Consider the following 23,158-nt stretch of genomic DNA (forward strand, 5'->3'; position numbering starts at 1 on the left):
GAAAATTCTCAATTACTACGCATTATGGTCTCCCAACTCTAATTCAGCATCTAAATTTTTAAAACATGTGAATTCAGTATCTACTGTTAACTAGCTGTTAATCAGCCGTGAAGTAGCATTTAAAAAAGACATACATGCCTTTTGAGTGTTGTCTATTTTTCTTTATAAACCATTCAAATATTGACAAAAATTAACAGTCCCAAATCATTGTCTCATCTATCTTGAGACTATTCATTTTTTGTTAATATTTCGATAGAAAATTAGATGACACTCGAAAATCATTTGTGTTTCTTAATGATTAATTAACAACTAGTTAACGGTAGGTACTAGATTAATATGTTTTGAAAGTTTAAATAATGAATTATTGTATTTTAAAATTTAGATATCAAAATGACACTAAACCCAAAATACAATGTACTAATTGAAATTTTTTTCCTTGAAGCAAAAAAAAGACAGAGAGAGTTTTCCCTTATTGTATTTCCAACTTTTTCCCCTCTCTATTCAATCCTGTATCCTTTATTTTCTCTGAAGATATTCAATTCTCTAATATAGTATGGATGAATGGGCTGGTTTCGGCATTAGGGCTGCTAACGGTATAATGAACTCGATATGATTGAAAGGAAAAATTAATGGCGGAAAGACATGTAATCCAAAGAGCTTTGGCCAAGAAAATAAAGAGAAACAAACAGAAAAAAACAAACTAGACATAGCCTGGCTGCGGAGTACAGTCTAAAGAGTCCTTGAGAGAAACATCTGGTAGACAAAAAGGAACTGCAATCGAATCCTTAGAATTATTTTGACCAACTACGGCTAACTGTTTGATATACTTGCAAAAAAAACAAAAAACAAGATTTCACGATGAGCTTCGGGCCAGTTTGGCGTGTCTTTTTAAAAAGAATTTTTGATAGTCAAAAGATGCATTAAGTTTTTGATAGTCCAAAGTTATTTTGATAGTATCATGTCTTTCCGTGTAAGAATAAAACAGGAAAAGCTTCATTTGGAGTTTTTTGAAATAAACCCAAAATGAGTTTTTTATATCTTTTTGGCACTCCATCTTTTGATGGTTAGATCTTCCATGAATCAAATGGGAATAGACCAAAATTCAGTTTGTAAACAATTGAAAGCCCACACAGAAAGATGCACCTGACGGGCCTTTCATTAACATTTCCAACCAATTATCTATACACTAGCACAACACAGAGGCTTAACCAAAAGCTTTCCCACCAAGGTTGGGGCAAAGTGGGCTTAGCACTAGGGACCGTCAATGGATTTCAAAAGTTTAATATCTGTTTTGACTCTAGGGCCCTATTTGGTTCATATAATAGGGGTCTAGAATCGGAATGGTCTATTCCAATTCCAATTGTTTGATTGAGTGGAATTTGAGTTCCATTCCCATTCTTGCTGGAATGACATTCCCCTATCTGAGGGAATGACTATTCCCTGCCCCTCCCTTGGGAATGAAAACCCATTCCTACTGATTCCAACTTTCATTTCTATTATTGTGTGAACCAAATAAACTATAAGAATAAACCATTACCATTCTGATTCTAAAAGATTTTGATTTCGATTCCAGCTACCAACCAAACAGACCCTTGATTTATCCTAATTTTGGATGTTAAAACTTTTCATTCAATCAATAATCATCAAATAGGGTACAAATTTAACCTCATCCCGTTCAATTAAAATTCAAGTATAATAAATTATTATTATTATAAGCAATCAAACTATAATGGGGTAACTTTCTCCCCAAACCCCGATGAAGGCAGAATTTGATTCCAAATATTTCAATAAGTCTTACCAGCAAGCTACTTGTCACCTATTTTACACATTCTCCTTAATGGAAGGCCCCCCCATTCTCGTGTGCTTGCAGATAGCCTGTAGGTTGTAGCTGAAAGCTCGGATCCGTTCATCACCACTGTGTGTAAAATGCTATGGGCATTGCCATTCAGGCAACATTTGTACTTGGATTTGTCTTGAAAAGTGTAAAAGGTAAACAATTCTTCTTCTTTTTCTTATAAGATAGTTAGGTGCCATTAGATATACTTATTCATGTGGTGTATTTGGATTTGACTTTTACCAAAATTTTAATGGGCCCAGTGGGAGGCCCCTGATAAAGTCTAAAATTGAGTTCAAAGTCCAACCCATAAATAGGTCGAATAAAATATTCATAGAATAAATTGTTAAAACTTCACATAAAATTTGATAATTGCAATCACCTTCCTTAAATTTTATGACAGTTGCATGTAAATCTCCTTTGATAGAATTCTTATAAAAAGAGGCGTAAAAATATCTAAAATACTAATGTGATCAGTTTTGATCAAAACGTTTATTTTCCAAATTTTATCCTCATATGAATCCCTATCCCAAATCTTTCCAATCTTATTGTGACAATTTTATCTCATATGAATTCCTGTCACAATATGACAATAAGCATTGTGACAGGGAAAATTGGCGTATTCTTTCATGAATCATGATCGGTCATGTAGCGTTTCGTTCGCATACAGCGCGGCAAGCAGCCAGTCCCGAGTCGTAGCGAGCTGACTCGTATTTTGAATCGCTTTGACATCGCACGTGCGAATTTCGTATTTTGAATTAGGACCCCGACGCCTTCTCTTCATTTTAATTAATCGTTTCGTTGTCGTCCTTCATTGCCACCACCTTTTGCGTAGGACTGGAAAAACCCTCGTTTTTTCCTTCCTCTATGTCGGTTTCCTATCTGACAATTCTTCTGCAACTTCCATCCATTGTTTTCACTCATTCAATTGTTATTTAGAGGTAATTCGGATCTATTTTTCCTCAAATCTGAACGTGGATATTTTTCATTTTTACCCTTCTTATCGAAGTTTCCTTGGCTCACATTCATCAAAATTCACAGCTTTTTAATTTTTGGGGCTTCGTATGATCCTCCTGTACCATTGTACTGTCATTTGATCTAAAGTGTTATTTCATGCTTCTTTTTTTTCCTCGATTCTAATGGATTTTTTGGTTGAACTGTTTTGTCTCCACTTGTACTGCAAATGACCATGAATTCTTAGCTCATTTTTCATCAAATGTCAAAACATTTTAGATTTTTAGGTTCCAGGTAATCTTCCTGTACCGTTCTGATGGTCTTCAATCAGAGATGTTTAATACATTTTCTTGTTTGTTTTAATGTTTTTTTTGTTTAACTGATACTTTTCCAAATCTACTGTAGCAGTGTAACTAATCATTAATTCGTTCTTGTAGCGTTAGCTATCTGCTCGTATTAAGGTGTCTGGACTGAGCTTCGCTGTCATATCTAACTCTTTTGACAGCTCGAGATGGAGAATTCGGAGGCGAAAGTTGCATGTGGGAACTCACACGAGAAAGACTATTTGCAGTGTGTCAGAGTGGCCGTGAATATCAGGCCTCTCATTACTGCAGAGCTTATGATGGGATGTACGGATTGCATCAGCGTCGTACCTGGAGAACCACAGGCATTTCACCAATTTCAATTTTCTTGATCTAATTTGTTCGCCTTTCTTTCTTCTTCTCTCATAATAATCAGAAGGCTAAATGTAGTTATGTAATATGTCTTCTTGATGTTGCTTGGTTGGTTGGTAATCACAGGTGCAAATTGGTTCTCATGCTTTTACATTTGACCATGTTTATGGGAGTACTGCCTCACCTTCTTCCACTATTTATGATGATTGTGTTGCTCCATTGGTTGACGCACTCTTCCATGGCTATAATGCAACAGTTCTTGCTTATGGACAGGTGATATATTTAATTGCTGTTTATACTATTGCCATTTTGTCTATAGTTCCACCCTAGGAAAATTCGTGATGTCTATAAATGTATTCCCTTTGTCCATTATGCAGACTGGTTCGGGGAAGACTTATACAATGGGAACAAATTACACCGGGGAAGCAAATAGTGGTGGAATTATACCAAAATTTATGGAAACTATATTCTCCAGTGTGGAGACAATGAAAGAGAAAATTGAGTTTCTCATTAGAGTGTCGTTTATTGAGGTTAGATACTATTTGACTTCTTTAGTGAGGAGGTAGTTTTGTTTTGTTCATGTGCTTAATTTGTTATATTGCTGGTTATCAGATTTTCAAAGAAGAAGTTTTTGATTTGCTTGATCCAAATCCACCAGCATTTTCAAAAGTTGAAGGAGCTTCACTTGGAAAGCCTGTTGTGCCTGCAAGAGTCCCTATACAAATTAGAGAAACAGCAAGTGGTGGAATAACACTTGCTGGTGTTACTGAGCCAGAGGTTAGGACAAAGGAAGAGATGGCAACATTTTTATCAAGGGGTTCTCTGTCTCGTGCTACAGGAAGTACCAATATGAATAGCCAGTCAAGGTTGGCATCCTTGTTGACTATCAAGATACATTTGTTTATCTTCAAGTATTTATCCATTAATATTCATGTTGTGTCAAAATCTCAAACTGAAGTAGTATGTGCTGATGTGGAATGTGATGACCTTCTAACTCATGTGCTTTCTTTGCATTTTCTGTAGAATACCTTATGGTCATATTATTTTCTTCTTTGCTTTAGTCAATCTCATTTCACCTGATCTTGCACACAACATGCAATAGCTATGTTTCCCCTCAGATAATCTCTTGATCATAAATTAACAATACAACTTGGGTGGGCCTGGACCGAGAGCCAAGGGGTCTCCAGTGCAGTGGAAAATTTTCAAATCAGATTTCATGATTTGCACCCCATTAATCATGTAATTAAAACTTGATTTCGTTTTCTTTATATCTCTGACTGCCAAATATTAAACCAGAATGATTTGGTTATTTTCTTCTCAAACTTTGTTGCTCTGCCTGCAATTTGATATTTAAAATAGTTCAATGTGATTGACAATTGAAGGTTATATCCAACTGTTTTAAATATCGTCCATCATCTTCATCATCTAATCTTTATCCCAATTATATGAGGTTGGCTACATGAACCCTGTTTCACCATTCCATTCTGTTTTAAATGTTGATCATCACTTATTCCTAGATTTGTAACCTGTGTTACTCAGGTATGGCAAGGACATTGTTGAAGAAGATGTCAAATGTAAAACTTACCCAAAAGATTGAAATTCCTGACAAGATATGATACCCATGTGCAGATATCTGGTCATTGTAGTTGCTAATGAATTTTTAGAATTTGGGACATAGTGCAATTTCCTTTTAGGGAGACCCAGAAGTCACAGTTCATTTTGGCGTTATGCATTTATCAAAATTTCAAAGTTCCATATTTCATAATCATTTATTACATTTTTTTTCACAATTATTTATTTCTTTCCATTACCAACTGTTTGTATTGGCATAGCCAAATTGTTTTTGGGTTCACACGTTTTTTTTTTCTTAAACAAAACAGCCACCAAATATATTAGTTACACAACTTACACTGCAGAACAGGGTTTGTGTATAACACATATGATCAAATGAAGAAAGGAAGGTTAAATATTCTGTGTAAACCAAATGCACCATGCCTTGGTATTTCGTATTAGTAATTCTTTACAATTCATAATTGATTGACATCACTTATCTATGAGGAACAGTAAAGTGGATGAACCATACTATATTTTATCCCAGTAATGCATGTGAAACATACTATGTTTTCTCCCCCTTCTCGACCTCCTCCTCCTCCTCCTCCTCCCTCCCTCCCTCTCTCTCTCTCTCTATCCCTTTCTCTCTGTTTGCATACTATATTTAACAAGTAATAGGGATGATTTGTCCATTTTAATATACAAGTTATGTAAAAGTTTTTTTTTTCCTTTTTAGACATTGACCATCCTTAGAGTTAGACACTCATCATGTTTTGACTTTTCCAATTTTATTTTTTATTGCATTTTATTCCATGATATCTTGTTTCCATTATTTTTTGTTCTAGTCGCTCTCATGCCATCTTCACAATAACTATGGAGCAAAAGAAAATCAGTAGTGCATTGGTAATCGATGATGATGTTGGTGACGATATTCTTTGCTCAAAGCTTCATTTAGTGGACCTTGCTGGTTCTGAACGTGCAAAACGAACAGGAGTAGATGGTTTGCGCTTCAAGGAAGGTAATTGCAAGTTCAAGTATAAGGAGCCTTAATTAATCAGTTACCCTTTTGGTAATTTGTTGACTTATGGAGTATAACTTATATGCGGAGATAGGTATTCATATTAACAAAGGATTACTGGCTCTTGGCAATGTGATAAGTGCTTTGGGCGATGAAAAAAAGAGGAAGGAAGGAGGACATGTTCCATACCGTGATAGCAAGTTAACACGCTTATTGCAGGCAAGAGCCACGAGACCACTAATTGCCTTTTCTTTTGTTCTAATAACCAATGACTTGTTTAAGTTGTCTTAGTTGTAGTTTTCTTGAAACTTTTACCCTTTTATGGTTTTCCAAATAATTAACATGACCTATGCTGTATATTATGGCATCCTAATCATTGTTTAGTTAATGTTTCATGATCCTAAAGTTATAAAGAACTAATAGGCATGCTTGTACAAGATTGCATATTGTGATATTAAGGCCTTTTTTCTCCAAGTTTTGTATCTAGTAAAATGCGTAATTCAAAATTACATCAATCCCGTGTGAATTATTATTGAAGGAATCAAAACATAAAAGAAGATTCTAAAAATAGTATTTTTTCCTTTTTCTAAAAAAAATGTGCTCATAGAGTAGGGCATCCACAAGCAGATGAATGGAATTTGAATTGTATACTTAAATTTTCAAACAAAAGTGATCGCATATTACATTTGCTTCAATACATGACCAACCTATACAATGAAATTATCTCTTCCTTTTGAACTCATTTTTGATATTGTAGTGAAGTAGTTGCCCCATCTCATATCTCCATTTCCAATGCTAGACTTGGAGTATTGTATATGTTGTTAGTCCTCATTTTGTCTTGAGAATTCTTCTATCTGATTGGAGGTGGCTGTTATTATAACCAATATCATCAAATCCACTCAACAACATTGGTAAGGCATTTCCTTAGCTGATTGAAACAGAAATTGACTTGCCTAATTGGTGTGGCACTGGTGAGTTCAGCTCACCTTAGGAGCCTATTCGAGGGGCTTAGCCTCCTAAAACAAAAAGAGAGAGAGAGAGGGTAATAATTTCTTTCATGTCATCTGAGATCAACATGCCCCCTTAGATAGTGGGTGGCTACTACAAATTATTCTAACTAATTACGCCAGTACCGAATATTCTAACAAACTACAGGTAGGTGCTAGGCGCTGGGCGTGGCTGACATGGCCTAACCAATAATTGCTGCATGTGGACATCCCATCCTTTTCTTCTTATGTCCATAGACCCTCTCGATGGGAGGTCTAGGCTTGGCATGCCCTAGTGATGGGCCCGGGCTTCCAATAAGGTTCACATCATCTCCTCCCCCCTTCAGATCGACCTTGGCCTCAATGTCTAGATGAGGGAACCGATTTTGGAGCTGCCAATATGGCCATAACCTGCTATGAATCTTCGGTAATAGCCGGCTAGGCCCAAAAATCCCCTTAGGGCCTTCATTGAATTGGGTGTAGGCCAGCTAATCATGCTTTGGATCTTGTTCGTGTTGGCCATGACTTGGCCTGAAGAGACCACATGCTCCAAATAATGGAACTGAGTTTGCTCAAAGGTGCATTTGGACCGTTCTGCAAAGCAATTGTGGGCCTTCAGGATCTCTAAGGCTATGACTATATGGTTAAGGTGGGACTCTCAATCTGGACTGTAGATAAGGATGTCATAAAAAAAACCAAGATGAGTCATCGTAAATAAGGGTGGAAAATGTTGGCCATGATGGCTTGGAAGGTGGATGGGGCGTTGGACAATCCAAAGGGCATAACAGTAAACTCATAGTATCCGTCATGGGTTCGAAAGGCGGTCTTATACACATCATGCTTGTGAACTCGTATATAATGATAGCCAGATCTTAGGTCCATTTTGGAAAAAATTTTGGCGCGGTCCAGCTCGTCCAATAGTTAATCAATCATGGGAATGGGGAATTAGTCCTTTACAGTGATTTGGTTTAAACCCTATAGTCAACACAAAACCTCCAGGATCCATCCTTCTTCTTCACCAACAGAACCGAGGAGGAAAAGGGGCTGTTGCTGGGCTGAATGAGCCCCTTCTCCAAAAGTTCTCCCACTATTTTCTCTATCTCAGTCTTCTTATAATGGGGATAACAATATGGTCGCACATTAGCGGGTTTGAATTTGGGTATCAAGGGAATGTGGTGGTCCTAGCTCCAAGTTGGGGGCAAGTGTTGAGGTTCACCAAAGACTTCGGCATAACGGTCTAGTATTTTATCGAGGTCTCACAAATCCTTCGGACTGGCTGCCAGTCCAATTCACTTGTGAGGGAGGGGTGTGTGGGCTTTAAGCCCATTCGCAATAGTATTGGGTGAGAATGTGAGATGCAACATCACACAGTTTTAGAAAGGCCCGCTCTCCTTCATCAGTGGGCCCACTTGGTTGGTGACCTTGCAAGTGGCATGGCTTCCCGTCTAAATGGAAATCCATGGTCATAATTGACCAGTCACATAAGGTTGGGCCCAATTGGCGTAGCCATTGGATTCCTAGGATCACATCTCTACCCCATTGAAGTCCAAGGGATGTAGGTCCAGTATGAATTGGTGCCCATGTATGAGTAGTTTTTCACCCTTACATACTCCTTCACAATGTATTTTACTCCCATTTGCCACGTGTATTGCAAAAGGGTGAGTGTAATGGATGGTCATACCTAGCTGTCGATAGAGGATGTGGGAAATGAAGTTGAGCGAGCTTCCACTATCAATAAGAATGTATATTCTTCTCCAACATAATGTTCCAATAACTCTCATGGATTGGAATGAGGCCCCACCAGTCAGGGCCTGTAAGGATATCTCTGGAATCCCCTTGTCGGCGTCACCATCTCTTGAGGTTTCTTTGTCAAGCTCGGCTTTTGCTAACTCTCCTTTTGGATCATCCATGTGCAGCAAGAAGAACTGCTGGGCCTTGCATCGATGTCCTGGCCCAAACTTTGCATTGCAGTTATAGCATAATCCCTTCTCATGTTGGGTCTGCATCTTAGCCCATGAGAGTCGTTTGAAGGGTACTACGCTCCTTGATGCCAGGTTCTTCCCAGACTCTATTAACGATCGACTAGCACTTGCCTCCGCTGTGGGCCGAGGCAGAAGCCCCTCAACTTGAGGTAGGGTTTTCAATAGCGGTCCATTGGGTTGGGTTGCCTTCCTCGTCCGGTCCAATCTTTCCTCATGTAGCCTAGCCAGCCTGATCGTTGCAAGTAAGGAAGTTGGTCGCAATACCTTGACTTCCAAGTGAATGTTGTCCCTCAGCCCGCTGATGAAGTTGTTGACCAAGCATGGACCCTGATGGCCAATTTCTTGAACTCCGCCTGATAATCCTGCACGATCCTGTCTATTTGAGTTTGGATAGGATCTCGTCGTAGTTTTCGTAGCTCATTGTACTGAAACGTACGTAGAGTGCTCCGGTGAAGTGGGGCCATGAAAATCTGGGGGTGAGTATGTTGGAACCACTGGTACCAGAGTATAACATCTCTGTCCAAATGGATGGAGGCTATGGAAATTCTTTGGTGATCAGGAACCGCATGATATTCTAAGTACTGCTCTGCCTCGAATATCCAAGGAATGGGATCTCCTCTTGCGTACGATGGAAAGTTGATTTTGGTCGTCCATCCCGGCCATGGTCCTCCTCGTTGTTGACTGCCTTGGCTGGACTCCTCTTGGTCACCGTCCCTTCCGCTTGTCACCGAGCGGTCTCTCAAAGATATGAGGGCTGATAGGGCCTCCTTCATATCTGCAGCCATCTGGTGTAGACCGACCTCTAGTCTATCCACCCGATCATCTACCGAAACCACTAGAAATGGTGAGTTCAGCTCACCTCAGCCTCTTGAAATTGGGGGGGGGGGGAGGGAGAGAGAGAGAGAGAGAGCTTAGGGGGTGGTGATTTCTTTCATGTCATTTGAGATCGACGTGCCCCCTTATATAGTGGGTGGCTACTACAAATTATTCTAACTAATTACGCTAGCACCGAATATTCTAACAGACTACCGGTAAATGTCAAGTGCTGGGTGTGGCTGACGTGGTCTGACCAATAACTGCTGCATGTGGATGTCCCATCCTTTTCTTCTTACGTCCATAGACCCTTCGATGGGAGGTCTGGGCTTGGCATGCCCCATCAGGCACCATGATTCTTCTTCCTCCATTCTGTATTAAATGGTTCTGTATCCTTTTTTAAAGGATAGACTATCAAATCTTTTCTCATTGCCTAAAACCTATTTTCTGTTTTGCCTCTCATTTGACCTTTTGGAACCTTCATCTTGTACCAAATAGTTCTTCATTGCATTCTTCAGTTTTTTTCAATAATATATGGCTGAAACATTTAAATCAGCTCTCTCACATCTTGTCTGTTATTGATGCCTCCTAAGTTCTCTTCAAAACAATAATTCCAAGTTCATGTTTGGAGAGAAGAGAGATCTTCGTATGGTGTTCATTGATCTAGAGAAAGCATATGATAGAGTATATGTCCTAGGTTTCCAGGTCAACAATTTATAGAAGACTCTAATCATTTGAAACATTCCTTTTTTTTTTCACTTTTGTACTAAAAATCAATAAAAACATCAAACAAGCAAATACCATGATCTAGGGACTGCCCCCCTTTTTTTGATTAGCTAATACAATTTTACCTTCTCTAAAAAATGTCATAAAAGTTTAGTGTAGGTCTCTTAGTCAAAGAATAAGAGAATTTGAGACATTTTACGAGATGTTAAGAAGATTGTAGATCAGGTTATTCCCAACCCAAGCCAAAATCAACTTCAGGTTGGGTTGGGTTAGGTTAGGGTTGAAGGATTTTAGATTGGTTTAGGGTTAGGGGTTGGGGATTCAAAACCTTGGGTTGGACTAGCATTGACAACCTGACCTAAGTCACCTAACTTGGCCCAACTTGCACCTCTAGTGGAAAATGAATGTCTATGGAATTTCTTAGCTATGAATTTTATCTAATCCTCACCAAGCAAGGGGTGAATAGGGAATCTATATTTTGGGATAATTTTTAACTTTCCTCCAATGTACTTTGTTGGTGGGGAGTTAAGACATTTTACCTCCCCCCTCTTGTTGTAATTAAAGTTTCACATAGTTTCACATCATTAACAAAGTTTCTTGTTACTGATAAAGAAAAAATCTAATCCTCTATATTATACCTAAAAGAACACTTCCATATATTCTGTCATGGTTATACTTGTTTAAATTTTAAATCCTTTTGCCTCTCTGTGTGAGCCTTGGCACAATGGTTGGGTTGCTCCATTGTGACCTTGGTGACCAGGGTTCAAATCTTGGCAACAGCCTCTCTGTATGTGCAGGGGTAAGGCTGCGTACATCTGTCCCTCCCCAAACCCCGCATTGGTGGGATCCTCATGCACTGCACTGACCTTTTGCCTCTCTGCATATTTATTGGAATTTACACCTTATTATTTTTTCACATTTCATCAATCATAATCACGACAAACAGCATGCTTTGCATTACCTTCTGTATTGCTAGCCAACTAATTCATAGCCAGTTTAAAATGACATCTTCTTGCTTGTGGAAAAAGGAATGCCTCTTTCAGGTATTTTAAGTTCTAAAAAATTAAATCTTCAACTAGCAGTATTGTTTTGCTATAGCTCCATTTTATGCTGTATAGAGCTGGCATAGACCAGATGGTGTTCATATGGACAATCTAGGTAGCTCGCAGTTTAATCAATATTCTGCATTGGCCACATTATATCTTCATGTGGATGAACTAGGGAATATCAACTATTGAAATACTCAAAGGGACGCTTTTAGTGACTTGTCAATTTGTTGTGTGTGCATCTACACTAGTCCTCATCTCTTGTATGGCCACACTGTTTGGGATTCCCATTCTATACAGTTAATACAATATACTTTGCCTTTTCTCAAAAAAAATCTACACAAGTGCTCATACATGCCGTGGCCTTTGTCCTTGTGGACATAATTGAGTAAAAATAACAAATAAATTAAAGGACAAGTAAAAAGCCCATCTAAAAATTTGGCTGATTACGCTTTAGCTTAGCGAAAGATCTTAACCTTTAAGTCCCAAATTATACCAAATTCATTGAGTTCGGAACTATGATTACCGTAATTCTTCATGCATTTTTCCCACACACATTGGGGGTGGAAAATCATGATATCTCTTTAGGCATGAGTGACCTTGAGATTAATTTAATTGTAAAAATCATAACAAAAAAATATTAAGACTAACAGTTATCTTCTGATTGCATCTTTGACTACTGAAGACGATGATTGTTATCTCCTCTTTGAATACATGAAACACAAAAGTGGATGGTTGAATTAATTTATATCAGAAAAAATGATAAATGTTACAGAACAATACATTGAAGATGCTTTCATTTTCTTCAGAATGATATTGGAATTACATTTGAGATTAATCACTTATTTTTCTATGCATTTCCCTTATTATTTCACTGAAAGACTGAAGCTATGTATGTAACAATTAGACAATCAAAACATTAAAGAAGTGTAGTTGAATATGTTGATGTGGCATGTCACATGTATCAGGAGAGGAATCATCAAAAAGATGGTGTAATTAAGCATTGAAGATGCTTTCTCTTTCTTTAGAGGAATGCTGGAATAGGTAATAGCTCCAATAAAAGGGTATGTTGATGGTGTCTTCTTGTTGTTGTTGGAAGTGTTAGTGCACCAATTTGTATTGAATAAGGACGCTGTTGAAGTGTGGATGCTTTCCTTTGACAGTGTCCACAACTAAAACAGTATCAGCTGGTGGTTATACTGTTTTGTGTGTTTCAAATGCTGGTAAGAATATAATAAATGTTCATTTGAAAATGATCAGGCTAAATGGAAGTAAAAAGATACTGGGCTTACTTCTTGTTGGTTTTTCAACTTTGCAGGATTCTCTTGGAGGAAATAGCAAAACAGTTATGATTGGTGAGTTGCCTCGCATATGTTTTTTTATTTGACTTAATTGAGAAAGAATAACATTTTCATCTGTTACAGTTTCACCTTTGCTTGCTCACAATCTGTTGCCTATTTTCCCTTTTATTAAATTATATATATTTTATTTTGTTCTAGCTTGTGTTAGCCCTGCTGATACAAATGCTGAGGAAACATTAAACACCTTGAAGTATGCCAACCGGGCTCGCAACATTCAGAATAAGGCCATTGTAAGTTAACTTTCAAGTTTTAAGACATTATTTTTCTCCCATTTTCTGCCTGAACTATCAAAGTTAACTTGTCTTGTTGCAGGTTAATCGTGACCCAGTGGCTGCTCAGATGCAAAGGATGCGGAATCAAATTGAACAGTTGCAGACTGAGCTTCTCTATTTCCGTGGTGAAGGGCGTACACCTTTTGGAGAGCTTGAGGTATAAAAAGTTAAAAACCATAAGATAGAGTGTTGTTAGGTGCCATTTTCTTTTTGTGGGAATCAAGCTTATGAAAGAAATATCATTTTTTAAGGTTCTTAAACAAAAAATCTCAGTACTTGAAGCAAGAAAAGCAGAACTTCATCAGGAGCTTCAAGAATGTCGAAATACTTGCGATCATTTGGCACAGCGTGCTATTGATGCTCAGGTTTGTCTAATTTTCTGCATTATTGCAATACTTATGCAAGTTAGCAATATTTTTGTTCACATTTTAACATTTCCAGGTCTACTTATAAGATCTCTCATATTTGAGTGACCACCATAGGTTGAAAAGGATAAATTGATCATGAAAATTGAATCAGCTAGAAATGGAAAATCTTGGAATGAGATTGACTGTGGTGATATAAAACAGGTTTGAGATTTGCTCATTTATTTAACTGTTGTAACTTTCTGATAATCACTAATTTGTAGACATGCTTATCTTTCCGTATTATTCTTTTTGCAGGAGTGTGATCTAATGAAGAGTTATGTGTCAAAAATTCAAGAACTGGAAGGGGAGCTGTTGCGCCTGCAGAATCTGAACAACCGTAGCAGTAGTCGATTTATAGATTGCCTTGACCTAGAAGATGATGGGATGAGATCTAAAAATGCCTACCTTGCTAGTCTCCATGACATTCCATCTGTTTGTGATGGTAAAGCCATTGAGGTTTCTGGTGAGCCCCTTAGTTTCATGGTGTTGCATCAATTTATTGTAGTTACCCTTTATTGCTTGTTTTATTGCAGAAAACTAAAGTTTTCAGCTTTGTAAATGTAACATTTTGAAGTTTTAGCTGTAATTTATTGATATCATATTGCCAATAATCAATGGCTTTTGCTGGAAGCTATAGTTGCTAGAAAGTAGAAACCAAACTGTCTGACATGTGTAATCTTATCCTTGAGTTTGTTGATCAAATTTTAAGTCATTATTCATTGGTTGGTAGTGTACATTGTGATGGTATGGTGATACATAAAAGGCAGAACTTTGATTATAATTTGCCCCATTTAGTGCTCTCTCTCTCTCTCTCTCTCTCCCCTCCCTGCCCTCCCTCTCCTTGTGTTTTTGTGGTATCTTGGTGGAAAGTTTTTCAAAGCTTGAAGTTCTTAATGAAATGCGAGTGATTTCATTTGGATTCATATGCAGATGAGATTTATGAAGTGGAAAAGGTGTTGGAACGTTCTTCTATTAAGAATAAATTAGACAGGGAGCTCCAAGAATTGGATAAACGACTTGAACAAAAGGAGGTGAATGCCTTATTTTCTTAGTAGTAGGGCAATTCAATTCAATTTTCATGTTTTATTGCACAAGGTGGTCTCATCCAGTAATTGTTTAGAATGGCTGAATCCTCTATCAGTAGCTTTAGGTGGTTATTTGGTTTTAGGTTAGAGTATGGTATTTTAGCATACTTGGTCACCTTGACTATATGTTTACTTAGAGATGAAATATAAGGAAATCCCATGGTTTTAGATATAGCATGTGAATTTATGGGTACAACCAATTTTAAAATTTCTCTACCTTTTACATAGTTTTTTAAATTTTTCTTGGTTGGCTTAGATTAATTGATTTTTCCCTAAAGCCCCAATCAATTATGTAAAAATATGCACTAGAAATTGGGTTTTCTTTGCCTTTTCTTTTATCATAGACAATATGGTGAATTTTGGCTCCTGAGTAGATGCCATTTATTATATACATGGAGAAATAAGCTTTGACTTGACCATTACTGTAATGAATAAAAATGATAGCAAATACTGGAAGAGCTAATACTGATGCATTTAACACGTTTCTATTCTTGTTCATGTGGTTCCTTCATTCATATTGCGAATCTTTTTCCTGTTCAATGAAGGCTGAAATGAAGCGGTTTGCAAAAGTTGATACATCAGTCTTGAAACAACATTATGAAAAGAAGGTTCAGGAGTTGGAGCAAGAAAAGAAAGCTTTGATGGTAAAGTTATTACTGACAATTACTTTGTCATTGATGACTCTTAATAGTTTTTCCTGCTTATGTTTCTTGTCATTTTACAGAAGGAGATTGAGGACCTAAAGTTCAACCTTGCAAACATTTCATCTACTTCAGATGATGGTGCTCAGAAATTAAAGGAAGAATATCTTCAAAAATTGAACATTCTTGAAGCACAGGTCCATCTTCAGTTTCTTTATCCTTGTTAACTTCTTAATGTTGCTGTAAGACTAACCACTTCTTATTTTCAGGTGTCAGAGTTGAAGAAGAAACAAGATGCTCAATCTCAACTCTTGAGACAGAAGCAAAAAAGTGATGAAGCAGCAAAAAGATTACAAGAAGAAATTCAAAGAATAAAATCTCAAAAGGTGCACACTTTATGCAACATGTAACATACCCAGTTTATAAGATATCAAACAAGGTCTTGTAATCATTTTGGTATTCTTTTTTCAGGTCCAGTTGCAACATAAAATCAAGCAAGAATCTGAGCAGTTCAGGTCATGGAAGGCATCACGTGAAAAGGAAGTCCTTCAGGTATCTGCATGTTACCTAACTTTTGGGTTCTTGGGTGATCTAATGATATTCCTTTTTTTTCCTTTTATTTAGATGCAGACCTGGCTGGGTTGAAGTTGGTTAATTTCATAGAGGGCTTAAACCCGAACTCTTTAAATGGTTGTTACCATGTCCATAATGAAGGCATGATTAGGTGTACTCTAAACATGTGCCATCAATTTGTCATGCATATTTTTGTGGTTTTCTTTTTTCTTTTTCCTTCTTAATCATGTTATTAATTAAGGGTTTTGGGTTGATTTTAAGGGTTGAGAATCAGCTGCAAGGGTCTTTAGCCAAAAGTATGTGGTATCCAATCAAATCTAAATGCATGCCCTAGAATAGCTACACTTTTGCCCCGAATTCACATCTGCACCCCACAGAGCGAGCACCAAAAATGCCCCACAGCACATCCAACCGTGTATTGGGAACACCTCCCAATGACAAGTACGAGAGGTGTTCCCAATGCATGTTTAGATGTGCATGTGGGGCGTTTTTGGGGTGCGCTCTGTGGGGTGTAGATGTGAACTCTTTTGCCCCTATAGGACCTTGATTGTTTTGTAATTTCTTAATTTGTGATGGGTCAGGCCCTTATGTTCATTTTTTGGCCTACATTAGCCTTCCTGAAGCTCAACCACTATGTGGCCTTAGAAGATCATACATGAATAACATCTTATTTTATTCAGTTGTTGGATTGATTCTTGGTCCAACCTGAACTCACTATGAAAAGAAGGCTCAAGTTGGGTTAGGTTGATGCCTTGGACAACCTCAGCCAACCCAAACCCAATGTGTCTTGTATGTTATGTCTGATATATGTATTGATTAATGTATATAAGTATGTTTACATGAGAGGGACGAAATAGGATACTCAAGGGTGTTTTTATTGTAAAACATTACTGTAATATGATACCTATGTATAATATGTCTGCTTGCATGGATATGGTAGTGCGCTTTTTGTGCATGTGTTTTTAAGTATATTGGATTTGTTTGAAAATATATTTGGGAAAATACCTAAAATTGAGCATAGAATATTTCTTATTTCTTTTAAGTTTGTCAAGTTTATCATCCATTTCTTTGGTTAACAAAGCGAATATGCTTTCCTCCAAGTTTGAAGACTATTTAGAACTATTGCTTTTTCCTAACATCTACTTGTTTTATACTCTTAAAGTACAAAAATGCTTTTTAGTTATGACTGGCATTGATAATATTCGAGCATGATAGTGTGGCATATATATTTCTTTATTATGTCATGATTATACACTTAAAGTTCTCATTATAGTGTATTTTTTGTTTCAATTAATAGCTCAAGAAGGAGGGGAGAAGGAATGAGTATGAACTGCATAAATTATTAGCTTTGAATCAGAGGCAAAGGATGGTAAATCTGTATTTTCCTAAGATGTCATGTAAATCTTGGAAATATTTGATTTTAGATATTCATTTTTGTTTGTTCACATCAGGTTTTGCAAAGGAAAACTGAAGAAGCTTCTTTGGCCACAAAACGGCTAAAGGAGCTATTGGAAGCTAGGAAAGCTTCATCACGTGAAGTATCTGGTAGGGAGAATTATTGCTTTGTGCATTTTTTTTCGTTTCCCTACTGTAATTGTAACTCTTGGATATGTTTGCATAGGTTCTGGAAATGGCAATGGTCCTGGAATTCAGGTATGGTAATGAACAAGGGGGAAGGGGAATTTAATGAGAATACCTGATTTGGTTTTCACTTTGTTTTGATAGTTGCATGGGAAAATAATGTACTTTTATACATGGATTTTTTTTATTCTCTTCTTGAAGTCATGCATTGTTTGTTAAAATGCTAACATGCATATATATATATATATATATATATATTTTAAATTCAAGGAGAAGGCATTGATGCAAGCAGTTGAACATGAGCTAGAAGTCACTGTGCGAGTCCACGAAGTCCGTTCAGAATATGAGCGACAAATGGAAGTGTAAGTCCTGAATTTAATATTTACCAGGAACTCAAACAAACCAAACATATATGCTTAACAGAAGCATAAACCACTTTCTACACTACCAACTTTACCTCTTGAATGGATAAATGAAAATTTGTTTGTGCTTATGCATTCTCTAATATGCACCTCACTCTCCTCCAATTTAAAGTTGGACTAGTTGGATAGCCATAGATCCATATTTCTTCATGCCCCTTATTTAGTTATTCCTATTTTCATCAAACCTTACCAAATCATTGAAAAATGATGCCAAGGGCTGTAGATATAAAATAATTGAATGCTTATGCATGTTGACAACAAAAAAGTTCTAGAGCACTCGTTTTTTAGTTAATACATATTGTTTTGTTGATAGAGAAGTTGCATAAATTTCTTCTAAAATTCTGGTTGTTTGCTTGCTGTCAATTGCCTTCAGGATGTAACTTTTTATAATTTAATTTCTATTATGCTATTAGGAGAGCTGCCATGGCAAAGGAAGTAGCAAAGCTAAAGGAAGAAGCAGAATTTCTGAAACAGAAAAATATGAGGTGAGTTGCCTTTCTATGCTTTGTATAGTGTGCTTGGTTGTAAACATGGTTGTCAAGGCGGCACCTAGGCAACAAGGCGCCCTTGGAGGCTCACCTCGCCTAATCGCCAAGTAGTTTTCTATAGCGTGTTATAAAAAACTTTTATATTCTTAATTTTTTGAGGTTATAATTATAAAATAGACATTTTTAAACTAAAATATTCATTTTGTGTGTTTATATACTAATTTCTTTTTATTATTTTCTTATTTGTTAGAGTTTAATCAACACAAACATTGCTAAATGCTGTATTGAACCCTCAAAGACTTCAAGACCTGAGCCAATAAGCAAGGAAGAACATAAAATATTGTCCAATCAACACATTTTCTTATTTTTCTTTACTAATTTTGTGTGTTCATATACTAATTTCTTCTTCTTCTTCTTCTTCTTCCACCTTTTATTATTTCTTATATACTAATTTTGTGTGTTTAATTTTCTTTTCTTTCTTCTTTTTCTTCTCATGAATATGTTGGAATTTGTTGATTTTCTATACTTTAACTTGAAGTTTATACTTTTCTTATGAAAATTATAGATATTTATTAAGGAAATATGATTATGGAACCTAGGGAACTACCATAGGATACATGTTTTTGCTTAAAAAAATCCATCGCCTAGGCAACAAGGCACCCCCCTGCCGCCTAGCCTCGCCTTGGCGCCTTGAAAACTATGGTTGTAAACTTATTTGCTTCTACATTAAGTGGTCTTGATTATATTCTTGTCTAAAAAAAATTTGTTTTGTGAAAATGGCAACCATTACAGTGACTGCTCTCAGACAATGTCTCCTGGTGCAAGAAATTCAAGGATTTTTGCACTGGAAAATATGTTAGCTACTTCTTCTAGCACCCTTGTGTCCATGGCCTCACAATTATCAGAAGCAGAGGAGCGTGAACGTGTCTTTAGTGGAAGAGGCCGTTGGAATCAAGTACGGTCCATTGATGAAGCCAAAAATGTAATGAATCATCTGTTCAACTTAGCATCTTCTTCAAGGTATTTATCTATTTACTTATAACTGATCTAATCTGAAGAGAAGTTTTGATACGATTGTTCTTTTTTTCTTGATTTATGACCTATTATTTGCAATTAGATCATCTTACCTAGTAGTAGACATTTTCCTTGTTGCATGTTGGTGTCTTTCTTGTAATCTTGTTATAACTAGAAAATAAGGCTTTGTTAGAGGGAGAATGACGATTCAGCCTAGGGTCAGAATTTGTAGGCTCAAAGTACTGTTGGGGTAGGTGCCAGCTTGGAATTGATGCCAATTCACGGGCGGGCATTGGTGCATAGAGTGTGGGTTGTTGCCATTTTGAATGTTTATAGCTCTGCAGTGAAAATCAGGAATCTGCATTGGGCCTGTCCGTACTTTTCCGTTTGTTAAATGCCATAAAATTGGAGATGAAGAAAGTAAGGAGAGGGAACATAGGTTTTTGGAAAAGAATTAGCCAGATCAATTGACCCATCAATGGAGCATAGATGTTGATCATGCTCAACTTGCCCGAAATACATTGAAACTTAGCTCTGACAATATCCTTAATTAGAAAATCAGCAAGTTGGTCTTCAGGTTTACAAATGGTAGGCATGTTTTTTTGGTAAGCAACTCTTTCTTTGTGAAATGTCTATTAGCCTCAATATGTTTGGCCCTATCATGGTGAACTTGGTCATGGCTACATTTATGTCTGCTTTATTATCACAGTACACCTTGTATGACCATTCACAAATATGCGGAGTTTTCCCAATAACAACTCAGATACACTATGAGCTATTGCTTGTGTTGATTTAACAATCGAATGCACAATAACAAATTTACTTCTTACTCTTTTTGAAAGATTTCTACTAAGGATTGCTTGTAATCTAGTTCATGAAAACAATTGGCATTGGTATATTTTTTCACTTGAATATAACCATGATTTGAAAACAAAAATCCTTTGTCTGGAGAAGATTTTAAGTATTTGAGAACTCTCTCAACAACTTCTAGATAATGGATCTTGGGAGGATGCATATAGCAATTATTTATAATTTTATACCCACAATACAAGCTATGTCAGGCCTGGTCAAGGATAAATAGAGAAGATTGCCAACAAGCCTCCAAGACTTCTATCTATTTTCTAACAATTCCCCTTCACGAGTATTGAGTTTATGGTTTGGATTTAAGGCTTGGATCCCAGTTTTCATGTATATTTCAATAGATCTAAAATTTACTTCTTTTGTGAGATGAAGATAACCTTCCTTGATTTGGTTACTCCAAGTGGGTAATTTCACTCACTTGTTTTTTTTTTTTTGGTTAGCCTCATCAAGCCCAACGATTTTGGCACAGCCTTATTAACATGGTCTGAGCCAAAAGAAAAAGAATACTTAGTTCAGTTGGGAAACTAGCAAGTTTTTATTAAATTAAAGATGTGTCTATTTTTTATTAAATTAAAGATATGTCTATATGTTTATTTTCAATTTGCGTTAGACATCTGGTTTTCTTCTTTTTCATGATGCAACTTGAAAAGCTTACTTTGTTATTTCATGATGTGAGAGTTGAGACTGATTAGCAACTGGTGAGAATGAAGGTTGTGTTAAAGTAGGACCTTGAGAGCTTCTATAATTGCTTCATTGTTCCTTTTCTATTATTAGGTGTCAATTGCGAGATAAAGAAGTAGACTGTAGAGAGAAGGATGATGTAATACGAGAGTTAAAGGAAAAGGTTGTCAGACTCACTAATCTGGTTAAACAGTTAGAAGTACAAAAGGCAGAAATTCTTCATCAGGAAAAGTTGCAGGTCTGTGGAATATATCATTTTTTAATCTTTTCAGATGCCTGTCAATTAACTTTATTTTTCTTAGTGTTGAATTAATTTATATGCATCAATAGCAGATGATTGTTCATTTACCGCCACTCCCAAACCATCTTTTTCATCATTTCATATAACTTGACTTCAACACATTGTTCTAAACTTCTAATTTACATTAAATGATAATTTAGGTATATTTTTTGTTCCAACTTTAATAAAGTGAGGAAAAAGTGAAGAAAAGGATAGAAGAAAGAAAGAGAAAGGGAAGGGAAAGAGAAGGATAGGAGAAGAAAAGAGGGAAGACAAGAAAGGAGAAATCTGTTCTTTTTTTCCTTACTGTCGACCCAGGTTGTATTAACATTCTATTAAGGCTGAAATGACTACAATACCCTTAGGAAAATTCCAGCAGATATAAGAGAGAAAGAATAACATGAAAATGACAATACTGCCCCTGTTAACTACTTCTAACAATTCTGACATTTTTCATAGTTAGTGTTCGATTTTGAAAGATGCTCCTCTCTATTTTCTTGTAGTGAATTCAAGTTTTAGGCACTCAATTTGTCTAATTATTTAACTGTTGATGCAAAGCAGACCACCCTTTGGTTGCTTTTAGTTACAGTTAATTGCCAGGTGAAAAATTTTGTAATTTCAATCTATACCAAGTTGTAGATTGTATATTATAGTTACTAATTCTATAAGATATCTCTTTCTTTCTCTCTTTCTTTTTTTTTTTTTTTTTTTAAATGAGAAATTCATCCAGTGTCTTTGGGTAGATCCATTGCTTCTAATTCTACAAGATATCTCAAAACAATTTTTCTGGACATTAGAGCCGTCTTCCCAGGGCTTGGAGTTCTCATGGATTAATCTTGCAACCTCGGTGGTTAAAGAGACCTGGTTCTGTTAATTCAATAGAGGGGAGGTGTGATGAACATAAGAGATTTTTCAATACCATCTATCACCTTAAGGAATTCGATAATGGTTTTTTCTCTCATATTCATCATGACTTGAATATCATGAGCTAACACAAAACTATAGTGGTTGAAATAAGATAAAATTCTTTGTTTTTTATTATAGAGAGAGCTGTTTTCCTCAATTTCACATCTTTCCTATATAGAACATATTTCACAATTGAACTTAAACAATAAAAGTTGAACTTAAAGGTGACCCTTTATATAATGCGCAATACACTTTTTAGACATTTAGCTGATGTAATATGGAATATATTAAGCATGAAATAAAATCCAATGCATTATAAGTGACACTTCTTGGATATGTCTTGTATGGTAGGAACTAGAAAGGTTACCAAAATCAATGTGCATGTGTGTAAAGACATACATTGATGTGTTAGTTGCCTATGTTTAGGGCTGCAAATGGATCGGATCAGATCTGATATAAGTAGACCCAAATTTGATTTGTTTATATTCAAATTCAAATTGAATCTTATCCATCAGATTTATATTGGATTCAAATCAAATTCAGATTGCAATCGAATATTGAATAGTATAAATAAATTAAACTACAAATGATCAAAGTATCATATAATATTAATAAAATGAGCTAAAAATGACTGATATTATATTTTATGAACAAAATTAATTGAACATTTCTTATATGAAACTTGAACCTATGAAAATTTAGAAAAACACAATATTCAAATAAACTTTACTAATAGATACTGATGAGGGCAGATTTGGCCCTCTAGTGACAGTGCGCCATATGGCGATCCCAGAATCGTCGCATGACACCCCGACATCACCTAGGCGATGACTTGCCTTAGCCAAAATGATGGAGACCTACTTGGAACCATGTCGGATGCGCCTCGCACACCCTGAGGGCGCTTCATCACCACCTCGCCATGGCCGACACCGACTTGTAGAAACCTTGTTAGGATTGGGACGACCACCTTAGGACCAAGCTTGAGACCTTAGCACGAAGGTA

At 36.5% G+C, this 23,158-nt stretch overlaps 1 protein-coding gene across 5 annotated transcripts in view; it reads left to right on the top strand.

Annotated features, from left to right (window-relative positions):
- Window positions 1-2,620: 2,620 nt before the first annotated feature.
- The window catches only part of LOC104595493 (kinesin-like protein KIN-4C), a 33,172-nt gene continuing 12,634 nt past the window's right edge, over window positions 2,621-23,158 (top strand). The window contains exons 1-25 of one of the 5 annotated variants that reach the window (XM_010256236.3): window positions 2,621-2,775; window positions 3,294-3,455; window positions 3,589-3,735; window positions 3,840-3,992; window positions 4,075-4,328; window positions 5,859-6,031; window positions 6,126-6,250; window positions 12,903-12,939; window positions 13,084-13,175; window positions 13,258-13,374; window positions 13,469-13,582; window positions 13,700-13,786; window positions 13,880-14,087; window positions 14,555-14,655; window positions 15,255-15,353; window positions 15,434-15,547; window positions 15,620-15,736; window positions 15,822-15,902; window positions 17,221-17,292; window positions 17,375-17,468; window positions 17,545-17,576; window positions 17,775-17,866; window positions 18,340-18,411; window positions 19,207-19,434; window positions 21,064-21,208. In XM_010256236.3, the coding sequence (XP_010254538.1) occupies window positions 3,300-3,455; window positions 3,589-3,735; window positions 3,840-3,992; window positions 4,075-4,328; window positions 5,859-6,031; window positions 6,126-6,250; window positions 12,903-12,939; window positions 13,084-13,175; window positions 13,258-13,374; window positions 13,469-13,582; window positions 13,700-13,786; window positions 13,880-14,087; window positions 14,555-14,655; window positions 15,255-15,353; window positions 15,434-15,547; window positions 15,620-15,736; window positions 15,822-15,902; window positions 17,221-17,292; window positions 17,375-17,468; window positions 17,545-17,576; window positions 17,775-17,866; window positions 18,340-18,411; window positions 19,207-19,434; window positions 21,064-21,208 (2,910 nt within the window). In that variant the 5' untranslated portion in view covers window positions 2,621-2,775; window positions 3,294-3,299. Of the gene's footprint in view, window positions 2,776-2,798; window positions 3,083-3,225; window positions 3,456-3,588; window positions 3,736-3,839; window positions 3,993-4,074; window positions 4,329-5,858; window positions 6,032-6,125; window positions 6,251-12,902; window positions 12,940-13,083; window positions 13,176-13,257; window positions 13,375-13,468; window positions 13,583-13,699; window positions 13,787-13,879; window positions 14,088-14,554; window positions 14,656-15,254; window positions 15,354-15,433; window positions 15,548-15,619; window positions 15,737-15,821; window positions 15,903-17,220; window positions 17,293-17,374; window positions 17,469-17,544; window positions 17,577-17,774; window positions 17,867-18,339; window positions 18,412-19,206; window positions 19,435-21,063; window positions 21,209-23,158 lie in introns of those variants that run through there. The other 4 variants (XM_010256235.3, XM_088888447.1, XM_088888449.1 and 1 more) reach the window with 4 other exon arrangements.

Source organism: Nelumbo nucifera, chromosome 5 (assembly GCF_055504915.1).
Source record: "Nelumbo nucifera cultivar China Antique chromosome 5, China Antique-T2T, whole genome shotgun sequence".
Lineage (NCBI taxonomy): Eukaryota > Viridiplantae > Streptophyta > Magnoliopsida > Proteales > Nelumbonaceae > Nelumbo > Nelumbo nucifera.